General features: G+C 35.2%; 1 protein-coding gene across 5 annotated transcripts in view; it reads left to right on the top strand.

Annotated features, from left to right (window-relative positions):
* Nucleotides 1-24854, top strand: part of CDH12 (cadherin 12) — a 989731-nt gene that overhangs the window by 924114 nt on the left and 40763 nt on the right. For all 5 annotated transcript variants that reach the window (XM_021077038.1, XM_021077037.1, XM_021077036.1 and 2 more), the window contains 2 exons: nt 4968-5155; nt 19117-19370. In XM_021077038.1, coding sequence (XP_020932697.1) covers nt 4968-5155; nt 19117-19370 — 442 coding nt within the window. The remainder of the gene's footprint in view (nt 1-4967; nt 5156-19116; nt 19371-24854) is intronic.

The following is a 24854-nucleotide window of genomic DNA, read 5'->3' as shown; positions in this document are numbered from 1 at the left end:
CTTCAGTTTTGAATTAATCTGAATGACCCCAGCTTTATTGCTATTGGGTTTCTAGAAATGATGAAATGTCAAGTCACTGGAAATAAAACGACAGAACCTAAACAATCTGACAAGACTAATGCATAGTTTCTCTGACTTGTTCCATATTCTGTAGACTTTATTAACAACTATAATATTCTGTTGAGGAAATGCTTGTCTTAGTGAAAGTGTCTTTCATCTTCTACATTACTAAAATATATATCTGTTATGTAAAGAACAGAAAATTCAGAGCTCTGTATATATTTGTTTCATGTAACTAAAACCTCAGTGTGCAAAAAAGACGTAAGTGGTGAATCACTCTTTTACTTCTATTATGTCTTAATTTTGGTAGGGCCTGTTAGTGGAGTACTATTAAGTCAATCTTTTTTGCACAAGGCTAATTAAACAGCTTATCACAAGTTTTCCAATGCCATTAGAAAATTTTGAATTTCAGGGAGTTTCCGTCGTGGCGCAGTGGTTAACGAATCCGACTAGGAACCATGAGGTTGCGGGTTCGATCCCTGCCCTTGCTCAGTGGGTTAACGATCCAGCGTTGCCGTGAGCTGTGGTGTAGGTTGCAGACGTGGCTCAGATCCCGCGTTGCTGTGGCTCTGGCGTAGGCCGGTGGCTACAGCTCCGATTCAACCCCTAGCCTGGGAACCTCCATATGCCGTGGGAGCAGCCCAAGAAATAGCAACAATAACAACAACAACAAAAAAGACAAAAGACCAAAAAAAAAAAAAGAAAATTTTGAATTTCAGAGGTGCACTGTATCCTGACAACTTGTTTTATAAGCTGCTATTTAACTTATATTGATAGAGTACTACAAAGTATAGCTGTCTTCACATTTACTGTTATTAGCTTCATAAAATGTTCTTTTATAAAATACAAAACTCTTATCTCAGCATATTATCTTGAAAAGGGGGATTCTTTCATCTATACTCTATTATCTGATGTCCTTTAGATAACCTTTAAGAGCTTAAAATTTTTGTCTGGCATTGAAAGTTCTCAATTCTGGCTAAATGCTTCAATATCACTGACCCTACCCCTAAGGGATGATGCCACATTAGATAATTTCCCTTGATTTTTGATTCTGTTACTTTAATTTTTAAATGTTCTAATGGAAATCTGACTCATAAACTAATATGTAACCTAAAGTTCCTCCTCTGGAATAAGTAGGATAGAGTAAGCAGAACTATTCCAAGCTTTTAAGTTAGATGCCCATCTTTTTGTAATGATTCCATTCAGTCCTCCCTATTGTCCTGATGTTGCATCACCATCACCATCACCTCCATGCACTGAATCACCACCATGCACCTGCCGTGTTTGAAATTTGAAAGTACTACCCTTGAGAGCTCCTTATCTCTCTCACATCTCTGCCAACTATGTCTTTGATTATTTTAAATCATGTTTCCTATCTAAATATCCTGACAGAAAAGTATTTATAGTACATTATTTAAAATAGACCTCTGTTGCTCTATTTCATTTGGAAAATTTTAAGACCTTTCCTGACACTTACGAATGTACCATGAAATTAGACCATGATCAATCACAATATAGATTCAAGACTCTTGGTATTTCTTCATTTCAAAATCACAATCACACAATGAGATGCAAAGGATATGAATCCATTTCTGAGAAATCATGCTTATATTTAAAGAATGAAAACTAAGGAAGAAAAATGGAAAAAAAAAAAAAAGCCTCATGTGTTCTAGGTCTTGTCCTTTTTCTTTGGAATTTGTCACTGAGACATTTAGTACAACTTTATAAAACTGTGTCATTTGCTTCCATGTCACATGAGGCAAGAAATAAGGCATCCTTCTGTTGTCTGATATCTTAGGAGTGTTTCAAAGTATGAGGATTTAATGTGGCTATCACACTTATGCTCCATAGAAAGTAGGTTGAATAAGTCACAGTATATTCTGCTTATGTAATCATGCCTCTTTAAACTCAGACAAATTCCTCTTGGATAGCTGTCTTTACCCTTCTTGTAGGTAATAGGTATAACCTGTAACCTAAGATTTTATTCTTTTTCTTTGTTCATGCCTCAAATTCAAACCCTGCTTTAAGCCCACAAACATTGAGTTACTCTACGTGGTAGCCATGTGTTAAGTGTTTAGGGAATAAAACCTAATAAATCATAATTATGACCTATAAAATGTTGCTACTTTGATAGATAAATATGAATATTTACCAAAATTTATTTTATAATGTTTGCATAACACTCTGTTTTTACCACTTGAAGTATTTCTATTTGGTCTATGTCTGCTTTTTTGTTAGTTAACATTTACATTTTCTCTTTTAGAGAGATTTGTCATATCTCTTTTGAAAGCAGATATACTATTAATTAATTATTAAATTAACTAAATAATTTTACACCACTGTAAGATGTACTGTCTATTCCATGGAAATGAACAATTTTAGGTGAATAGCTCTTTTGAGACTAAATATATATCTCATTGAGGTAATGTGCAATGGACAAATATAAATAAGGCTGATTTTAACATTATAAGAATAAATGGTAATTACATTTTTTTAACAGGTAGAAAGGCAGACAGTAAGATTGAAGTGCTACAAGGCTAATGAAATTACAACATTTTGAAACTGGTTGTGAAAGAACTTCAAGTTCTCAAAAAATAATTGGGATTGTTTGTCAGAATCTCCATAAAATGTGATTGTTATTTCTATCTCTTGAAGGATATACTTGTAATTTTATAATGCAGTTTGTTAACTGAACTTTACCATCTAAAAATCATATTAAGGAGTTCCCATCGTGGCTCTGTGGTAACAAACATGACTAGGACCCATGAGACTTCGAGTTTGATCCCAGGCCTCCCTCAGTGGGTCAGGGATCCAGCATTACCTTGAGCAGTTGTGTAGGTCGCAGATGTGGCTCAGATCCTGCATTGCTGTGGCTGTGGTGCAGACCAGCAGCTGCGCTCCGATTCGACCCCTAGCCTGGGAACTTCCATATGCCACAAGTGAGGCCCTAAAAAAATATATATATATATATATAAACCTTCTTATTTTAATTGCATAAACATTAACTAGAAGTTCAAATCAAATTAATTCTCCTGGTTGCTTTACCCACAGGAAAGTACAATCCAAAATCTACTAATAGAAATTTAAATTGGGGTCAATATTAATTTAAACCATATTTTTGCATTGTTTTGCTTTTACAATTTTATTTCTTCCTATTTTCTTTCTTTTCTTATCTTGATATAAACAGACTGCTGTTTACTCACATTTAGATTTATGAAGTAGCACTAAAATAGCCCATATCTCATGGGAAAGCTCTTTGAGTGCTGGCATTGTTCTTGAATTTGACCTTGGTGGCTGTTACACTGTTTGTCTCTTCACAGTAATTCATTTAACTCTATTGTATTGTGTACTTTTCTATTTGTGTGGTATCTTGCAAATAAAGATTTTAAAATAAGAATTAATAAAATAAAAAAGCTTACTTATTTTTCTTCACATTATACCTTACAAGATTTTATAAATGCTTGTAGACAGTGTATATATTTTTATTTCTGTGGGATACCATTATTTTTTCTTGATTCTGGTATATTTTATATAGAGATTTATATAGGTGTTTCTGACTCAGTATCAAATTTATAGTAATATTGGTGCTCCATCTGGTGGTAAAAAGTAAACATTTTACTTTTGGAGAAATAGAACTTTATATCCTGATTTTTAAAATGTGAAAAATACCTAAATTGGAACCTAGTGGAGTTCCCGTCGTGGCGCAGTGGTTAACGAATCCGACTAGGAACCATGAGGTTGAGGGTTCGATCCCTGCCCTTGCTCAGTGGGTTAACGATCCGGCATTGCTGTGAGCTGTGGTGTAGGTTGCAGACGCGGCTCGGATCCCGAGTTGCTGTGGCTCTGGCATAGGCTGGCAGCTACAGCTCCGATTAGACCCCTAGCCTGGGAAACTCCATATGCCGCGGGAGCGGCCCAAGAAATAGCAAAAAGACAAAAAAAATAAATAAATAAATAAATAAATTGGGACCTAGTAAAAATTTACTAAATGTAAGTTGAATCTTAGTCTCTAACATACTGTACTTAAATCTACCATAGAATAAATATATGTACACATGTTTAATACACAGAAATATAAATATATAAAATGACTTTACAGGTCATTTGTAGCTTAATGATTTATTTTTATTAAATAGTTCATATATATATATTTATTTTTTAGTGTTTTATTTTTTTGCTTTTTAGGGCTGCACCTGCAACACATGTAGGTTCCTGGCTAGGGGTTGAATCAGAGCTACAGCTACCAGCCTAATACCACAGCCACAGCAATGCAGGACACTAAAGCCACTGAGCGAGGCCAGAGATCGAACCTACAACCTCATGGTTGCTGGTCGGATTCATTTCTGCTGCACCACAATGGGAATTCCAGTTCATATATTTTTATATTTATATATACATTTTATATTTATGTATGTTTATATACATATGTTTTATGTTTATATATGTTGGGACACATAACCTTATTTTTCTATAAATATCTAAATATCTCTCTTCTGTCTATCATCTATCTATCTTTTTTATCTATGTCTTTTATCTTAGATTCTTTTGCAATCGTACCAATTTATTTCATCGATATTCTCACCCTCACGTTTGAAACTAGGTAGACTTAGATGGTGTTAGTGTGTAAAATATTTCTTCACCATAATTTTAATAGTTTCTGCTATTTATAATGACCGCTTAAAATTCTACAACAAGATCTATTGCAGTGAAAAGTGAAATTATTACTCCTAATTGCAGTCCTTAACTTGGATTAATTCCTTAAATTTGGACAGCAAACTGCCTTTCAATTTTGCACTATTATCTTATATAGTTGATTTATTTTCTGTAGACTATATTTTTCAAACCTGGTAATCTTACTGGTACACTTTGCTAATTCCACTGTCAACAAAAATTACATGTCTCATCAGGCATCTTCCATCTGAAAGTTCCTGAGTCTTCTCCTATTGGTTCAGCTATTGGAAGAATAAGAGCTGTGGACCCTGATTTTGGACAAAATGCAGAGATTGAATACAATATTGTTCCAGGAGATGGGGGAAATTTGTTTGACATCGTCACAGATGAGGATACACAAGAAGGAGTCATCAAATTAAAAAAGGTACAGAGATGTATTTTTGGATAGTGATTATCCAATAAAAATGAAAGAACAGAAAGTTTAAAATTTGAAAATGACAGAAATTTTAATTTTCCTTCAATTAGCAATATTTTCAATTTAAAAAAGACCAGGTGACTATGAAGTCTTCACTCCCAGAGACATTTTTATTCAGTGATTTAACAGGAATATATTTTATGTTGAAACAATGAGAATGTTAATTTGCTTAAGTCATTTAAAAAGTCTTACCAGAGTTTACTTCTAATTTAATGTTTTCCTTATAAACTTAGAAAGATTCATTAAAAAATAAGATCTGGAAGTAAACTCTAAGCACACTAGGCTTTGTCTGGCCCCTTGTATTACTTTTTTGAGACTATAAATATCAAATTCATACATTGTTTATGGGCCTGGACCTCACAGTGGGAGAATTCTGATATGGGCAAGCTGTGCTACTGGAGGCGTGGAGGAAATGAGAATGGGTAATGCTGGTCTTGAGGGGGCTATGACCAAGTAAGTAAAAAGAAAAATTAACAAGATAGAGAGAGCAAAAAATGAGAGGAAGTGGAATGTGATGAGGAGCCATTTAGTAGCATTAACTGGATTTGTAGAAAAGAGGATTACAGAAAAGGAGAGCAAATTTCAAAGAAATACAAACAAGTCATTGACTCAGTATACGCAGTTTGTCTTTTTCAGATAGTCCGTGAAGGAGTATGTAAATATGAGAAAGAGAAAAATCATGATTATATTTGAGATATGTAGGTGATTTCTATAACAATGAAGGAAGTTATGGGAATTTCCAATAATGGGACACCTGCAAAAGAATGAAGGTCCTTTAATTTAGTACTGTTTTCCCTTCTCCTTATAGCAAAGTGCACTCTATTCATCCCCAAATGTGGTATATCGTACACATTTAATACTTGTGATTATTTTAACCTACCAAAAGTGTTTTTGCATTCAATCTCATTAATCGTGCTGCTGTTCCCATATTTGTACAGGAACTCTCAATTTTAACAAAGAAACAAATCATATATGTGGTAGTAAAAATAAACTTGAAAAGAAAGAGTTTTTGTATAGATGATTTATCATTTTTAATCCCTCTATTGTATGTAAATTGTACTCTGCTAGAAATCGGTTTAATCATGTGATCCCAGTAAAATTATGCATTTATGCTGAATTTTCAAAGTACACCTAGATAAAACATTTGTGTCTAATTTTTAGTCCATTATTTTTGTTGTAGTTTTGCTTATTTTTCTCTTTTCTATTCAGAAATAAATTCCTTAAAAGTTTTGTCACTTAATTTTTTAAAATTTTTAAAAATGATCTCAAAACATACCAATGCTTAAAAGGTATAAAGACATTAATTCAAATTAAATAAATATAAGTTCTCTTGGTAATATGAGAAATGATAGAAAATCTTTTTTATCAATGATTCATAAGATTTAGGTTTGAGATTAAGTATGTTTACTAAGTAAAATTGAGGTATCAAAAAGTTACATTGCATATAATATTTATATATTTGTAGCTATAATAAATGCATTTTTATTCATATATATGATTTTGTATTGATTTACACTTACCATCTATGACAATAAATAATCAATGTGTGTCAATCAGAAAAATGTAGGACATTCTTTTTATTTTTTAACACAATTGAAAAAGGGAGTGGAGTGCTAACCAAAGGCCTTCCTATTACTATGTCAAAGTGGATTAATCTTTGAAAGTAATAATTTAGTTATAAGTATTTAATTACTATACATAGTCACTAAAGCAAGAGGTATATATCTTCTGCTTTTTAAGCATGAAAATATCATAAAAAGAGAGTCTTGTTCATTTTATATCGATTTTGTTTAATTTTTTGAAAATATTCTATTTTTAAATTAAATTCAAATTAATATTTGTGAAATTATGAAATTATTATATGTTAAATTGATTTACATACTGTGTAAAATAGTCTCAAAATTATATCTCCAAATAATATTTATATATATTTTTTCCTCCTGCAGTGGATGAATAATCATTGTCCATTTTGCTGGCATAAAATTTGTTATCTAAATAAAGCTTGGGATCCATAACTAAATTCACTCCTTCATTCAATGAATATTTATGGGACCCACTCTGGATCTGGGGGTGGAGCAGTGAAGGAAACAGGCTTATTCCCTCTGCTCAAAGAACTACCACTCAGTTTGGCAAGTTAAATAGTAAACAAGTTTAAAAGCACTTGTCATTAGTGTCAAAGTTAAGTTTGAAAAGCGTAAGGCAGAGTAAAAATAAGTAAAATAGAAGGTGGTGGCTATATTACAATACGGTGGTCAGAAAAGTCATGTCTGTTAGGAAGAAATTTCAGCAGAGTCCTGAAGGAAGGAAAACATGATCCACATGGTATCTGAATGATGTATGTTCCAGAGTGTTTGAGCATCAGTTGCAGAATCCCTGAGAAGGGAGTGTACTGAGCAAGAGAGCCGATTGGACTGAGTACAGTGAATGGAGGGGTCCATAACTGGAGATCAGGTCAAAGATGCAGACAAAGGTCCCATCATGGAGATCTTTGCAAGCCAGGCAGAGGACTTGAATAAAAACATGATATGAGGGAGTTCCCATTGTGGCACAGTAGAAACGAATGCGACTAGGAAACATGAGGTTGCGGGTTCAATCCCTGGCCTCGCCCAGTAGGTTAAGCATCCACTGTTGCTGTGAGCTGTGGTATAGGTCACAGACGCGGCTCTGATCTGGCACTTGCTGTGGCTATGGCATAGGCCAGGCAGGTAGCTCAGATTAGACCTCTAGCTTGGGAAACTCCATATGTTGTGGGTGTGGACCTGAAAAGCAAAAAAAAACAAACAACAAAAACAACAACAAAAAAGAACAAAAACATGATATGAGAAGCCTATGGTGAATTTTCTAGATTATCCTCACCCTTGATAAAGCCAGGAGACTGTGGCTTTTCTACTCAACATTGACTCCCTAGTCATTGATGACTAGAGGAGAGGATAGAAATAGATTAGTTAAGAGATTATAGAAATAATCCAGGAAACCAGTGAAGGAGATATAGACCATGATATTTGTAGCAATGTAAGTTGTGAGAAATGGTGAAATTCTGGCTAGATTCTAAAGAAACAGTCCAAGCAGATTTTTTTTTTTTTTTTTAATGGCCATATCCAGGGCATATGGACGATCCTGAGCCAGGGATTGAATGACAATTTCATGTCCTTTATATCCCATTGATGGTCTGGGGATCAAACCCAGGCCTCCACAGCTACCTGAGCCACTGAAGTAGGATCCTTAACCCATTGTGCCACAGTGGGAACTCCTTGAAGCGGGTTCTTATTAATATTCTTGTCATCTGGTAAATTACATCAAGGATTTGAATGGATTTTTAGTACTCTAATTTGTTTTACTCTCTAAGTAAGAAAATACCAAAGGCAGTACATACCAGCTAACCTCTTATTCTGTTAGAAAAGAAAATTTCAATCTACAGGCCACATTTGTAAATCTTTAAAAAATAACTCACTACATTTTTAAACATTTAAAACAATAACTCATAGAACATTTTCATAACAAAATTTCAAAATCACTTCTTTATCCATATATCTACCTGCCCTATCTACATATCTCATGTGTGTATTGTTTTGGGTGCATATGTGTGTGTGTATGTACACACACACATATATAGACATATGACTTGGGTATGGCAGTACATTTTCCTGCAAATAATGACGAAATATTCAGTTGGATAAAGCCCACAAAAACTCAAAATTAATTTAAACATTGGCAATTCTTTATTTTTATTGAAGTATAACTGACACACAACATTAGTTTCAGATGTACAACATAATAATTCAATATTTGTGTATATTGCAAATGATCACCACAATAAGTATAGTTAGTAACTATCACCACAGTTACAAATTTTTGTTCTCGTGATGAGAATTTTTAAGATTTACTTTCTTAGGGACATTCAAATATGCAATATAGTATTATTAATTCAGAGTCACCATACAGTATCTTGCATTCTGATGACTTATTTTAGAACTAGAATTTTGTACCTTTTGGCTCACTTCACTCATTTCACCCACCTTCTAGCAACGACCACTTCTGCCAACCACCAATCTATTCTCTGCATTTATAAGCTAGTTTTTTTTTCTATTTTTGTTTTGTTTTAGATTCCATATATAAATGAAATCATGATATTTGTCTTTCCTTGTCTGACATTTCACCAAGCATAATGCCCTGGAGGTCCGTCCATGTCCTAAGTGGCAAGATTTTATTCAGCATCTCTATATCTGCTGTTTCTACATCCAAGGTTCAGTCAACTACAGATTGAAAATATGTAGGAAAAAAAATTCCAGAAAGTTCCAAAAGGCATAACTTGAAGTTGCCTTACTCTGAAACTATTTACATAGCATTTACACTGTATTAGAAATTATAAGTAATCTAGAGAATATTTCAAGTATACAGAGGGATGTGCATAGGTTATATTCAAATACTACATCCTTTCCTATGAGGAATTTGAGCATCTTTGGATTTTGGCAGCTGCAGTGGGTCCTGGAGCCAATCCTCTGTGGAAACCAAGGGATGACTGCTTATACCACATTTTCTTTTTTTTTTTTTCTTTTTTTTTTTTTTTTTGTCTTTTTGCTATTTCTTGGGCCGCTCCTGCGGCATATGGAGGTTCCCAGGCTAGGGGTTGAGTCAGAGCTGTAGCCGCCAGCCTACGCCAGAGCCACAGCAACGCGGGATCCGAGCCGCGTCTGCAACCAACACGGCAGCTCACGGCAACGCCGGATCGTTAACCCACTGAGCAAGGGCAGGGATCGAACCCGCAACCTCATGGTTCCTAGTCGGATTCGTTAACCACTGCGCCACGACGGGAACTCCCCACATTTTCTTTACCCAGTCATCTCTCAGTGGACATCTGGGTTGCTTCCAAACCTTGGCTGTTGTAAATCATGCTGCAATGAACATAAGGGTTGCATATATTTTTTTTAAGTTAGTATGTTTTGTATTCTTTGGATAAACACTCAAAAGTGGCATTGCTGGATCATACAGTCAGTTCAATTTTTAACTTTTTGAGGAACCTCCATTTTTTTTCCCATAATGACTACAATAATTTACTTTCCCACAAACAGTGCACAAAGATTCCTTTCTCTCCACATTCTTTCCAACACTTATTTTTTTTTTTGATAGTAGCCAATCTAGCATGTACGAGGTGATGTCTCATTGTGGTTTTCATTCACATTTCCCTGATGATTAGTGATGTTGAGCATCTTTTCATGTACCTGTTGGCCCACCAGTTCTTTAATATTTTTGAGTGAAGATCATATTATAGAATTATTTATGCATATATTCAGAGAGTTCTCAGAAAGCTAACTTTATCAGAGTCCAGAAGAAGTAGATGTACAATAATAAATATGTATGTGATATCAGCAGTAGTATTTTGGTTCCATAATGATCTTAAAATTACTTTTTGAAACTTTTCCCTTCATTACCTTGCCATAGAATTGCAATGAAGCGTTTTGATGTAAAATCAAATTCATATAGAAATTATCTTCTTAGGTTTATTACATGTATCTAGGAAGTCTAAAAATACATATTTTACATTTGAATATGTACTGTTTTAAATATCATGATATTCTTTTTTTCAGAGAGTTTTTCTTTTAGAACTCTCTTAAAAATAAAAACGCTAAAAATTCTCTGAAACACATTTCTCATCATAGTTTTATCTCCTAAATCTTTATTTTTCCTTTAATATTTTTCCCTCTCTCCTCTTTCTCCATTGAGGGAGGGTATAAGTAGATAAAAATGATGGTCAGGTTTGTATGAGCTGAGAAGAATGAAAAAAGGCATTTTTATTTTATTTTTTTAAACATCAACTTGGATTCAATTTATGAGTACTGTGACAAGATGCCATTTCACTGTGTCACTTTGAATTCAGAATAACATTATGCAACTTTATATATCTCTCTAAGGCACACGATTTTTTTTTCAAGAAACAAACTATTCTTACTTCATACTTATGTCCTATTGCACTGAACAAAGTAGGAACAAATAAAAAGTGCCCTACACATGGTTAAGTATTTTAACAGTAGAAATCATAACAGAATGAGGATAATAAAACTTTAAAATGTATCACACCTAAAAATTATTAGATGGTCTACATTTAAAATGAGAGAATAAGGTGTTTTAAATTCAGCAACTTAATTCTTTTTTTTTTTTTTTTTTGTTAGGACTACACCTGCAGCTTATGGAAGTTCCTCAACTAGGAGTCGAATTGGAGCTGCAGCTGCCGGCCTACACAATAGCTCAGGGCAACTCCAGATCCTTAACCCACTGAGGTAGGCCAGGGATTGAACCCTCATCCTCATGGATACTATTTGGGTTCTCAACCACTGAGCCAAAATGGGAACTCTCAGAAATTTCATTCTTAAGTGAAAACCGAATGAAGTGCAATTTTAGTCAGTTTTTTCCCTACCATACAAGTGAGGATAAATATATACTCATTGGATATAAATATATATTCATTAGGTATAGATATAAATTAAAAACATTTAAGGACTGAAAATACCTATTTATTTGTAGATGCACTGTGGTTTTCATGTTACTGATTAAAAAATGTAGTCAATTAGTGAATATTTAAATTTATGCAAAAGGACAACTGAATGTCTTGCATAATTTCTCAAACAGTTCCATACTATTTCTACAAAATATCTATCAGAAACTAGTAAATAATGATAGCAACTGTTTAAAATAAAGAATGATAAAGTGATTTCTCTATTTATTTTAAAATAGGTAAAAGTTGTTTGAAATTAAAAATGATTACTATTTTGCCGTTACTTGGTAATATTATTAATTTCAAATAACCGTAACTCTTATAACAGAGAATCCAAAGGAGAACCATGTTCTTTTTCCTTAAAAACAAGAGACAAAATACTTTATACTTCACTAGGATTTTTAATAAGTAGGCTAAACTCTCACTGATCGCATTGGTCTCACTAGTCCCATTGGACATTTTACATATGTCCTGTTAGTCACTAAAACTCATCTTTTTTGTCTTCAAGAGCAAGGGAGAGAATTCATATCAGATGATTTGTAGCATAGCACCACCATGTGGCTGAGTTTTGAGTAACTCGTAGAAAAAAATAAAATTAGGAACACCTGTTATATAGGACAAACATACACCTTAATTTATTAAGTTTAACACATTCCTATTTTTTTGCCAGTCTGAAATGAAAATTTCAAAGAAAAATAAGTGGTGTTTTTTGATTCTGTAAGTATTATGTTCCTGTTTTTGCAAGTATGTCTTTTTTAAACATCTCACCTAACTTCCCCAGTCCTATCAATTCTGAATTAGTTCCCAAATTGACATAACCAATGAAGATTGTTTGCTGCCTTGTAGACATTTTAACTTGTGTGTGTTATAGTCTTTTCAAGCTTAAAATGCCTAAAGCCAAATTCCTTCTCTTCTCCCAACAAATATGCCTGTTCATATTTCCTCCTTCCTGGATAAAGCCCCACTTCTTCTGCAGTACCTTAAAGCAGAAATCTAGGCTTTTTATTAGGCTACTTTCACTACCATTGACCCCTCCTGCTCCCCTAGCCAAGTAGGGCAAGAAACTGATTCCTCCTAAACTTGGGTTAAAATTTCCCTCCTGTGCTCCCCATTAGCTGACCTAACAACCATTCTCTTTACTCCCTTCAACCACTGCAATGTTCTTTGAGCCCCTCGCCTTATGTTCATCCATTTCCCTCATGAGTGATAGATTGAAACCTACATCGGTTGATCTTGCTCTCATACAGCAATCTGTTTCTGGTCCTCATCACTAGTAAGATAAAGAGCAAATAGCATATTTTTCTATTACCATCTCCTGAATAGAGACACACACACACACACACAGACACACACACACACACACACACACACACACACACACACTGCATTCCAACCATACCATATTCATCACAATTTCTACTGAAGACGCTGTGCTATTCTTCCTTCTGCACTGAAGGCGCCTCACCACAGAGGCATCTCTATTAACTTTCCCCTGTTCCTTAACATGGCTCTCACCCATGTCTTAGCAAAAACTTTCTGAATTCCTCTGGTCAAGTTGATCCCTCCTACTCGTTTCCCCAAGTGTCAGCATTTCTGTTCAAGGACCTATTAGTCTTAGACACACACACACATATGTATATATATTTTTTTCTTTTGATAGCTGTACCTATGGCATGTGAAAGTTCCTGGGCTAGTGGTTCAATTGGAGCTGCAGCTGCCAGCCTATGCCATAGCAATGCCAGATCCCAGCTGCATCAGTGACCTATGCCACAGCTTATGGCAAAGCAGGATTTTTAACCCACTGAGTGAGACCAGGGATCGAACTTGCCTCCTCATGGATACTGGTCAGTTTCTTAACCTGATGCCCTACAACGGGAACTCCAATGCTCATATTTTAAATGTATATGATTCTACTACAGTACAAGTCCCTAAAGCTACTTTCTCATATTTCAATCATATCATAAATCATTTCTAAAAGAGACATTTTCTTAAGAATGAGGACTGTACAGTGATGGTGAAAATGATACATGTTCATCATAAACACTGAAGCAATCTAGAAGAGTAGTAGTCTAAAGACTGATGAAAGCTCAAGCTATTGTGGGTCAGAGTATATTGTAAGTGAGTCTTCTGCTCAAGGTCTTCCAGATTGAAATCAGACCAGGGCTGCAACTGATCTGAGGCTTAGAGTCTTTCAAGATGACTGGTTGTTGGCAGAAATCATTTCTTTGTGCCTTTTTTTGGGGGGGTTGTCTTTTTAGGACCACACCTGCGGCATACGGAGGTTCTCAGGCAAGGGGGCCAATCAGAGCTGTAGCCGCCAGCCTACCCACAGCTACAGCATCATCAGATCTGAGCCATGTCAGCTACCTACGCCACAGCTCACGGCAATGCCAGATCCTTGACCCAGTGAGTGAGACCAGGGATCGAACCCACGACCTCATGGTTCCTAGTCAGATTTGTTTCTGCTGCGCCACTATGGGAACTCCTCTTTGTGCCTTTATGACTGAGTCCCTACTTTTTTGGCTGGCTGTTGACCAAGATCCTGTTGAGTGAGAAAGAATGCACAACCTAAAAGTTGAGAATTATGTTTTATTTGGCAGACAACCGAGGACTTAAACCTGGGGTACAGCTTCTTAGATAGCTCTGAGAGATGCTCTGAAGTGGTAAGGGAGGGGCCAGGATATATAAGAGTTTTTTCAACAAAGACCAGGTTGTCAGAACATCAAGAGATTTCTGTTAATTAAAGAAAACTAGACATCTCAAATTAATGAATTTAGTGCCTTTCCATGTATAAGGATAGGCAAACGTCTGAGCTTATTGAAATATTCCTTTGATATGTACTTCAGCTCTCTGGGGCCAGCATCCTGTGTGTCCCCATTCTGAGTCTCCTCAGGGTGCACCACCATTGGAAGGTGGCTGCAGTGGATGATGGCTTGATGGCAGGCATCCTGTTTCTATCCTGAGTTGCCTCAAGCTCACCGTTGGGGCAGCTGTGATGTGATGACTTGATGGCTGCAACATCCTTTGTTTACTGATACGGCAGGGATATTTTTCATGGACAGTCCAGTCTCAGTTCCATAGGCCCCCCCTAGGCACTTGTCAGGTGTGCTCCTACATCACAAATTTACTTCTTCAGGGCCAGGAAGAAATTATCTGTAGTGCCTCCTTCTTCTAAGGCTCACATCAGACCCTGCCAGAAAACCAAAACCAAAACCAAAACCAAACCAAACCAAAAAAAACCACCTCATGTAATTAATTAACTCAATGTTAATTGATTAAGGACCTTGATTACATTTGCATCATTTATTTCTTCACAAAACTTATCCATGAATTGATTATACCATTCAATTCAAAGGCCCCCTTGTATACTCAAGGGCAGCAAATTATAAAAGATTATAGAAGAGATTATCTTGTCCTTCGGGGTGAGAATCTTGGGAACACCCTGGAATTCTACCAAAGCTGTTTTTTTTTGAATTCCTTAGAATATAACTCTAACTATTCATTTGCATTCAACATTATCTAGAGGTGTGATGAGGCATGGATAACACAGGGACTTATTTTCTCGGGTTTTTTTTGTTTGTTTGTTTTTGTTTTGATTTTTGGTCTTTTTTTGGTGGGGGCGGGTGCGCTCCAACAGCATTTGGAAGTTCCCAGGCTAGGGGTCAAATCGGAGCTGTAGCTACCGGCCTATGCCACAGGCACAGCAACATGGGATGTGAGCCTCATCTGTGACCTACGCAACAGTTCATGGCAATGCCAGATCCTTAATCCACAGAACGAGGCCAGAGATCGAACCTGCGTCCTAGTGGATACTAGTCAGGTTTGTTACCACTGAGCCAAATTTGGAACTCATTATTCTCCTGTATTTTATGCCAAAAATTGCTCACCCCTCTTTGAAGTGAGAAAATCAATAATCATTCTAGTATTTTTATGTAGTTTTTCGTGACCTGGACTGGCAAAATAAATGCAGAGAAAGTGGCAAAGACAAACAAACAAACAAACAAACATATCTTGCCCAATTCCTCACTTTATAGTCTAAAGAACAATTAAATATATCCATTTCTCCACATTTAAGTTTTGTTTTGTTTTGTTTTGTTTTTTACCATGTGACTCCCTACAATGTGAATTGTTTCCTGAAAAATCTGTTTTATTAACCTTCCTTTATTGAAACATGCTTAGGAGAAAGGAGCTACTCAACAAAATTCTCTTTAATCAATCCTTTTCTTACTTTTCTATAAAGGTTTATAAAATTGAATGTGCCTCAAGCAGTATCACAAAGTTTTCTATTTATTGTGCAAGAGAAAATTAGCTCCACTTCATAATAATGGACTTCTGTTCTAGAATATGATTCATTTCCTAACAATAACAAAAAATCATGTTTCTTTCCTATGCTTATTTCAAATAATAGAGTTTTTGTTGATTGTCAAGTTAGATGAATTTCATTCCTCAGCACATCCCACCTCACCCCCATCCACCAAAAGTGAAGGGTAGTCTGTTGGGTGAGTTGGATAAAGTCAGCTAGAGAGAGCTCAGTATGGGTTCCTTTGCAATTTCTGAGCTATATGATTTTATAAAGTGTCATTGACTAAGGGCCAGGGTCACAAAGAGATAAGGTCATCTAGGATGTTATTGTGGCATTTTTCCTACAGTTTTCTTCAGTGCTTTGATCACTGCAGGATATAACTTTGTAGTCATAAAACAAAACAAAAAAAAAAACAGAAATAAAAACAAACTGTGTGTGTACCAAAAATTTCTTTCATTTCACTCTTTATCTCCCTGACCGCTAAATATTTGTCTGCTGTGACAGTTCAGGAGTTCTTAAAAAGCATAGACAATGTCTGATGTTCTAAAACAAGATGTAGAAACGGAAGTCTCCTTTCATTTCCAGCCTGAAATGGACTTGGAAATAGGGAGTCAAGTCCACCAGATAGCTCCTAATGTTAATAAAGTTGGTAAATAAAACTGAGGTCTTGTCTAGAAAGAATTTGCTTATTCCCACAGACAATCAGAGCATCCCTATGTCAAGGAGGAGCAGAGAGGGAAAGGAAGAACCATTGGTGTTAATGCCTACCATTTCAGAGAAATTAATTCTGGGCCAAAAAGAGAGTAAATATGAGCCAGGCCAGCTCAAATAGCTTTCTAGGCAAGAAGAGCAAAAGTGATAAAGTCAAAATTGTCTTACACTGGAAGTTAGGGATAACTATGATAAAATTTATACTGTTTAACATTCATCAAGCATGTAGAGTTTACAAAAAACACAAAGTATTTTTAAATGTTCTCTAACTTGAATTAGCTTGTACAGCCTTATCAATTATATATCACTCAGGTATCTCTTAAGGCATCTTATTTCCCTTCAATACATCAAATAATGTCTCTACTTAGTACTTCTTCAATCAGCTCATTCATTAGACAAGGTGATGTTTATCACTATTCTCTGTGTTAAATCTAGAGAGAGAATGCAAGTCTCACTTTGCCTTTTTCTTTCTCCCCAGAATGTGTTCCTGGTTTTATCGCCATGTAGGCAATCAATAATTTTTTTAACATTATTTCTGAATTGATTTCATTTGTTAGAGATTTCTTTTCTAAAATTTAAAGTTACCATATTTAATATTTTAAATTATTAATTCCCTGTTGAGAGACCTATAGAATAAGCCTGACTGACATTAACCTGATAGACCATCAATATTTGAAAAGACTTGTCCTTTTTACCTCGATCTTATTCATTCCAGGATAAACATTCCCAGGAATCATAGCAGTTTGTATTTTTGGTCTGAATAATATTTTGCTATCCTATTCTGGAAGTTGGTTGTCATTTCTTAAACCTGATTCCTTTAACAAACACCATATTCAAATTGTGGTATTAAAGCAGTAACATAAGGGGACCTTCTCTTTTTCTAGATATTATGTTTCTATCCATGTAACCAATAGCTTGGATATCAACCATGGCATGGTATGCATAACTTTACTTATATTGGCTTTAAAATAAATAAAAATTCTTAACAAGAAGATGATGGAAATTGAAGAAAGTCAACTCATATGTCAACCTGTATGAGTTGAATAGATATAAAAAAGTAAAAGAAGCATTGAGTTCAAGGCAAATAAGTACAAGAATAAAAATTGGATGAATTAACAAAATAAACAGAATGATTACAGGGAAAATAAGAATAGACTCCCCTGAATGAAAATTACTGTGAAAGAGGCTTATTGTCAAGTCCAAGAAGTGTTACTGTTTGTTATAGTAAACTTTATAGACTTGTGAGTTTTTGAAGATTTCACAGTAATTTTTTTTTCTTTTCTTTTCCCTTCTTCACAGGAAATGCATAAAACAGCAGTTTTGTCCTTGAAAAAGAGAAATATAACTACTTTTTCCTCCAGGTGTACTAAGGCAAAAAAAAAAAAAAAAAAAAAAAAAGATGTGTTTACACAGCAATTAGAAAATCACTGGAGTCATACAAGAAGGGATTAATTTAGCAAACAAACTCCTAAAGGTCCCAGAAAATAACTGTGGACATGCTAATTTCACATCATCTTGGCTTTTCATAGATGATGGGTTAGAGCCACTGACCTTATTAAAGTTTTCATTTCAATAAAGCACCACAGCTACATCATATTTCTATAGTATAATATTTTCAGTTATTTGGAACATAAAACTAATATTGAAAAAAGAAATATAAGCAGTGTTAAGCAAAAAAACAAGAAACTGATTCCAGGAACAAACCACATCCAAATATCTTGTTTCATGTTCTTCTTTAATCATATATACTCAAAACCTTAATTCTTGGTCATATTTCCTGATGCTGCATCGCAGTACCCACTAATTATATACGTAATGCTTAGAACACAAAGGACTAAAATTCTTTTAATTGCTACTGTGTGCCTTAAATGTGGATACAGTCCTTTATTAGCATAAAGACTTAGACATTCAAAAGTATTTAATAGAAAAGGATATCATTGTCAAAATAAGAATAATGGTCTAAGAAAAAAACATATTTTTATGCCAAATTTTTAGCTGGATTCTAAAAATTAATCAATTTTTCAATAATAATCATTTCAATTTTGTTGTTTTTAATTACCACTTAATTCCACTAGATGTCAGCATTGGCTAAGAGCAGAAAATGCTTCTCTTCATGGGTACTTGAGCTCTTGCTCTTTTAACTACTCACATAAAAGGAATAAACCCTACCCAGCACATATGTGTGCCTATATGTCATTCTAATGTATACAACTGATTATAAGTTACTCCGACACTTCTTCAATTGGTCGAGTCTCTCCTTAAAATACGTAACTTGTATTTACCTGCTAATTATAAAGACAAATGAATTTTTGATATGAACTTGCAAGTTGCCCTGCCCAGTGTTCACCATCTTTGCTACACCCTATATGAACGTATCTCCTACTTTGCGATTTGTCCTCGCTACAGCCATTAGATTTTGAAACAAAGAAGGCTTACACTTTTAAAGTAGAGGCGTCCAACCTCCACCTTGACCACCGGTTTCACTCCGCCGGCCCTTTCAAAGACACAGCCACAGTGAAAATCAGCGTGCTGGACGTGGACGAGCCGCCGGTCTTCAGCAAGCCGCTGTACACCATGGAGGTGTATGAGGACACTCCAGTTGGGACCATCATTGGGGCCGTCACTGCCCAAGACCTCGATGTGGGCAGCAGTGCCGTTAGGTAAGAAAAAGAAATATTTTCTGTGTGTCAGAAAAAGAAAAGAAAGAAAACAAAAAGCTCAGACCAGACTTGCATGAATGATTTAGTTATAGCATATAATGTTGAAAAATGACTTTGCATGGTAAGTATAGAAATAGAGGAAAAGCCATAGGATTTGGTCAAAAACATCTGACATTAATTCTTGTTACCGAGTTTGGCAGTGATATAATATTGGACTTGTCCTTCAAGCTGACCAACCTCAATATCTCATTCAAAAAGGGATTCAATAACACAGCTTAAAAGGAGGATTCTTGTGAATAATGGTATTAAGATACTTTCCCAGAGCCTGAAATATCATAGATATATAACACATGTTTCAGTTATTCTGACATCTCTGTCCGCTACCCAAAGTTAGTGTTTGAAAAGATTGTTTTAGCCTTTTAAATTTGCAGTTCATTTTTTGACTATGACAAGTGTGTCTGCTGATGGAAGTACATTTGGAGTCAGTCTTAAGGAAGGCTGTATTGTGGAACTCCTCCAAGCTCAGATTCGGCAAGGAGCTCCTTAGTGACCTAAGGAGGCTGGGTGGTGAGTCAACAAAGCAATCAATAGAGTGAGAAGAGTAAGAAAACATCCCCCCAACCTATAAACTCCACTAGCACTGCTGAAACTGTGGGGTACCCTTTTTCTCCCTCACACATCTATTCTACAAGAGATTTTGAGACTTAATGCTGACGTTTCTTTGCTTCTTCTGTATGCTTAATGCCTGCCACATGCCTACATTCCTCTAAGTCCTAGGAAAGAAAGAAAGGACCAAAAAAAGGGAGAGAGAGAGAGGGAGAAAGAAAGAAAGAAAATAAAGAGAGAGAGGGAAAGAAAGAAAGAAAGAAAGATAGAAAGAAAGAAAGAAAGAAAGAAAGAAAGAAAGAAAGAAAGAAAGAAAGAAAGAAAGAAAGAAAAGAAAGAGAGAAAGAGAGAGAGAGAGAAGGAAAGAGAGAAAGAGGGAGGGAGGAAGGGAGAGAGAGAGAGGGAGGAAGAAAAAAGATAGAAAAACATGATTTGTTTTGAATCTTTTAACTCTAAAAGAATGGAATTTAGTATACAGACACCAAACCAAAGAAAATATTAATTAGGCTTTTAAAGTAAAGTACTACTCTGTTGATATAGGGAAAATACATAGACACATATCTCAGAAGATTTTAAGCCATAGAGTAATTAAAGGACCCATCATTCAGCAGTAGCCTCAACACATTCATAGCATAGGGTAAAATCTCAGGAAATGGCTTGAGAGATTACAAGCTCTGTGATTTGTATTAATCTGAATCCATCCCCCAAAGTGGCTTGAGTACTTTCCCTCTTGAAGCATGTCTGTGATCACGAGAAGACTAAAGAGCACATCTATCTTGGGAAAGGGAAGAAAAATAGCAATTATTGAGCATCCCTGCACATCAAGTTGAATGCTGGCTAATTTCCTCAATGGGTTCAAGTTGTTCTCTATGCCCATATTACAAGATGATTCACTTTCAGTTAAACTCCAGAAAAGTCTATTTATTACCAGTGCTCAGAGGGGCATTCTCAAGAATCTGCTACATTAGTTTTTGTTATACATTAACCTGTCATCGTTCATCAATCTTGCCCCTGAATACCCTGAATGTGCTGCCGGTAAGGGTGAAAGTGGAAAATGCCTGGTGAATAGATTTACAGGTCATTTCAGGAATGTGAATGGTGCAGAAGAAATATCGAAGGTTGTGAACAAAGTAATAAAAACATAAATATGGATTGAAACTACTGTTCAATGAACAAGAACTGTAGGACATAGTGTCACAGGATATTTTAGGGAACATGCTAAGTTGTTTAATTTACTACCTATTCTATTTTTGAATAATGATCAAAGTGTGAGGAGGTCAGAGATGAAGAAAATATTTTAATGGAATGCTTAAAAATTAAAAAAGAATTAGAGAGTCTATGAGGAAAAAAATAAACATAAGGTAAGAATCACAAACTTCTAAATATTAGAAAATATTTAGAGTCAAGCTCCTGGTGTGAGGAATAAAAAAAGGCTACATTTTAGAGAAATCTCCAGTTGCAAGTCTATTTTCTTTATTTTTTTTGTTCTTTTGTTTGTTTGTTTTTAAAGTCACAGACACCAGTGTCAGACAAGTGAAATAAAGCTGTATGCTTAGTCCTATTTCTAATAGGTAACAGGCTGACTCTACAGCTATAGACATAGATGGATCTAATTGATCCCCATGAGGGGTTTTCAAAAGACAGAGTGCTTTTGAATCAACATGAAAGTTGTCTTACTTCCACATCCTTAGAGTGAGCAATAAATTTGAATCATGTCAGTTGAGGAATGTGGGGTATAAATCATCTCTTCTTGGTCTGAAAGTGTATTTGCTCACTTAAGAATTATTATAAAATATATTGTAAAAAATAAGCATTGAAGTGACAATCTGTTTGTTTTATTTTCTTTTGCTTTACTCTCTTTTCATAGGACTTTTGTGTGAAGGGTTAATTTAAGACTAGGTTTTACTATACCACTGGGTATTTGATTGATATTATTACTGCATCATCACTGAGCACTGCAAAGAATCAGAAAGCAATGACCTCGATCAAACACTGAGACAGCTTAGAAGAAAGATTTCATTAGGTGTTATGCCCCCAAATATACCCTGTACTGACTCCCCTTACCCTGAACTTAACTTCTAATTATTGTTTTCTTTACTTTTCTAGCCTTTGTATTTTTTTTTTTAATTTTTGTCTCTGCCTGCAGCATGCAGAAGTTCCCAGGCCAGGAATGGAACTTGTGCCACAGCAGCCACGCAAGCCGCTGCAGTGATAATTTCAGATCCTTAACCTGCTGTGCCACAAGGGAACTCCCTAGCCTTTGCCTTTAGATTTCCTGCCTCTAGTAGTCTATATTCTTTGATGCTCTTTCAAGTGAATATCAACTAAGAGTGTACCTACCATTAGTGAAGTGGGGGTTTTCACAATGGCAGTCTCAAGAAATGAATTTTAAAACAAGTGACTATTCAGTTACAGTGGGAATTAATATTTATTTTGGATAAAAGTGATTGAAGTTACAGAGAGATTTTAGTGGATAATTATGCTCAGTATGTGCTACCTTTCTTCTGTTGCAAATGTGTAAAATTCTTATTTATCCTATGAACAAATTTCAAAATAAAATCTCTTAAATTATTTTTGTGTATAAAATGAAAAAATAGACAATTCAGCTTTAAACTTGCTCAATGTAGGAAGTGTTGGAAGATAAGAGAGTTAATAGTATTTAATAGAGGAATCAGATAGTTTTTTATTTTATCTCCTTTTATTTGATGTGTCTAATTAAATCTCACCACTTAAAATCAAGTAGTAACACTGATTAAGTATAACCATGATTACTTATCATAAATATATAATGTAAATAATAACTGGTTGTTAAAATATACATGTCTATATGAGTCCCACTTAAAAAATTATCTTACATCCCAAATCTGAACTTTTGGAAACATTTTTTAATCAATTGGAATTGATTTTTTCATCATAGATTAGTAGGCTGCCAAAGTAGCTGGCTTTCATTTGAGGGCTCTTTCTAATATGACAGAAATCTTGTTATGTGGACAAAACCCTAAGCTCACCTATAAAACATACTTAAAGACTGAGAAGAAACAGAGAGTCACTTAGCAAGTGGCATCTGAGGGTAACATATGTAATTTATTTAAAATATTAATTAAATTAAATAGTAAAAAAAAAAAATTGAAAAGTTGCCCATTCTCTGTTATTCTCTTATTGAACAAGATTTTTGTTTTTTCAGGGCCACACCTGCAGCATATGGAATTTTTCAGGCTTGGGGTTGAATCAGAGCTGCAGCTGCTGGCTTATGCCACAGCCACAGTTACTCAGGATCCAAGTGACATCTGTGACCTACAATGCAGATTGCAACAACACCAGATCCTTAATCCACTGGGCAAGGCCAGGGATCAAACCCTAATCTTCATGGATACTAGTCAGGTTCTTAACCTGCTGAGCCACAATGGAAATTCCTTGAACAAGATTGTGAGGATAAAAATAAGTATTGGTATTAAATGTGATTTTAAAAATATTTATAGGCTTTTTATTTTTAGAGCAAACACGAGAGAAGATACAAAGATTTCTCATCTACCCCTTGCCACTACAGGTGCATAGCCTCCTCCATTATCAACACCCACATTGGAGTGGTACATGTATTACAATGATGAACCTATACTGACACATCATAACCATCCAAATTGCATAGTTAACCTTAGGATTCACTCTTAGTGTTGTATAGTCTATGGCTTCAAACAAATGTGTCATGATATATATCCATCATTAAGTATTATACAGACATTTCACTGCCTCCAAAATTCTGTGTTCTTTCTATTCATCCCTCCCCAACACCTATCCCTGACCTTTTACTCTCGACATAGTTTTTCCAGAATCTTATATACATGGAGTTATACAGTATGTGGCCTTTTCAGATTGGCATCTTTCTCTTAATATTACACATAGGTTTTCTTCCATATCTTGGGTTGATAGCTTAGGTTTTTGTTTGTTTGTTTAGTGCTAAGTAATAGCCTATTGTCTGGATGTACTATAGTTTATTTATCCACTTGCCTGTTGAACATCTTGATTGTCTTCAGTCCTAGGAATTACTGATAAAGCTGTATAAATATCCCATGCGTAGGTTTTTAATGTGGACATAAATTGTCAATTCCCTTGTGTCGATACCAAGGAGTTCAATTGCTGGATCGTGTGGTAAGAGTATGCATAGATTTTTAAGAAGCCACCAAATGTCCTACAAAGTAGCTGTACCATTTTGCATTTCCGCAAGCAATGAATGCGAGGTCCCTTTGCTCCACATCGTTGTCAGCGTTCAGTGTTGTCAGGATTCTGGATTTTGGCCTTTCTAATAAGTGTGAAGTGTTATTTCATTGTGGTTTCAATTAGTGTTTCCCTGATAACACATGCTGTGGAGCGTCTTTTCATGTGCTTATTTGCCATCTGTATATATTCTTTGGTAAGATGTTTGTAAAGATTTTCACCCATTTTTAATTGGGTTGTTGATTTTCATATTGTTCAGTTTTAAGAATGCTAATTTTTTTCCAGTGCATACAAAAATAAACAACAGAAGTTTTGCTTTTCTTTAATATTGTCAACTACAGATACAACCTCGTTGTAAAAGGGAGATGATGATGGATGCATTACCTGTTAAGAGCATGTCTGAAGCTTGTACACATTCATTTGTCTTACTGAGTCTGACCTCTGCTGAGTTTCTGGGCAATTGCTACCCAGGAGATGAAAGAGAGATTACAGATATGCAAGCCTGGTAATTATAAATCTCAGAACTAGCGTTAAGAAATCTGCAAAGGAGGGTCATCAACACTCAGCTTTTCTCTTTACGTTTGTTCACACAATTACATTCCAGCCAATTAAAATATTCTCCCACCCTCCATTTCTTCCCCTTCACCCTAGACTTCTGCCATTTTG

Source organism: Sus scrofa, chromosome 16 (genome assembly GCF_000003025.6).
Source record: "Sus scrofa isolate TJ Tabasco breed Duroc chromosome 16, Sscrofa11.1, whole genome shotgun sequence".
Classification (NCBI taxonomy): Eukaryota; Metazoa; Chordata; class Mammalia; order Artiodactyla; family Suidae; genus Sus; species Sus scrofa.
This window is presented reverse-complemented; position numbering and strand designations above follow the sequence as displayed.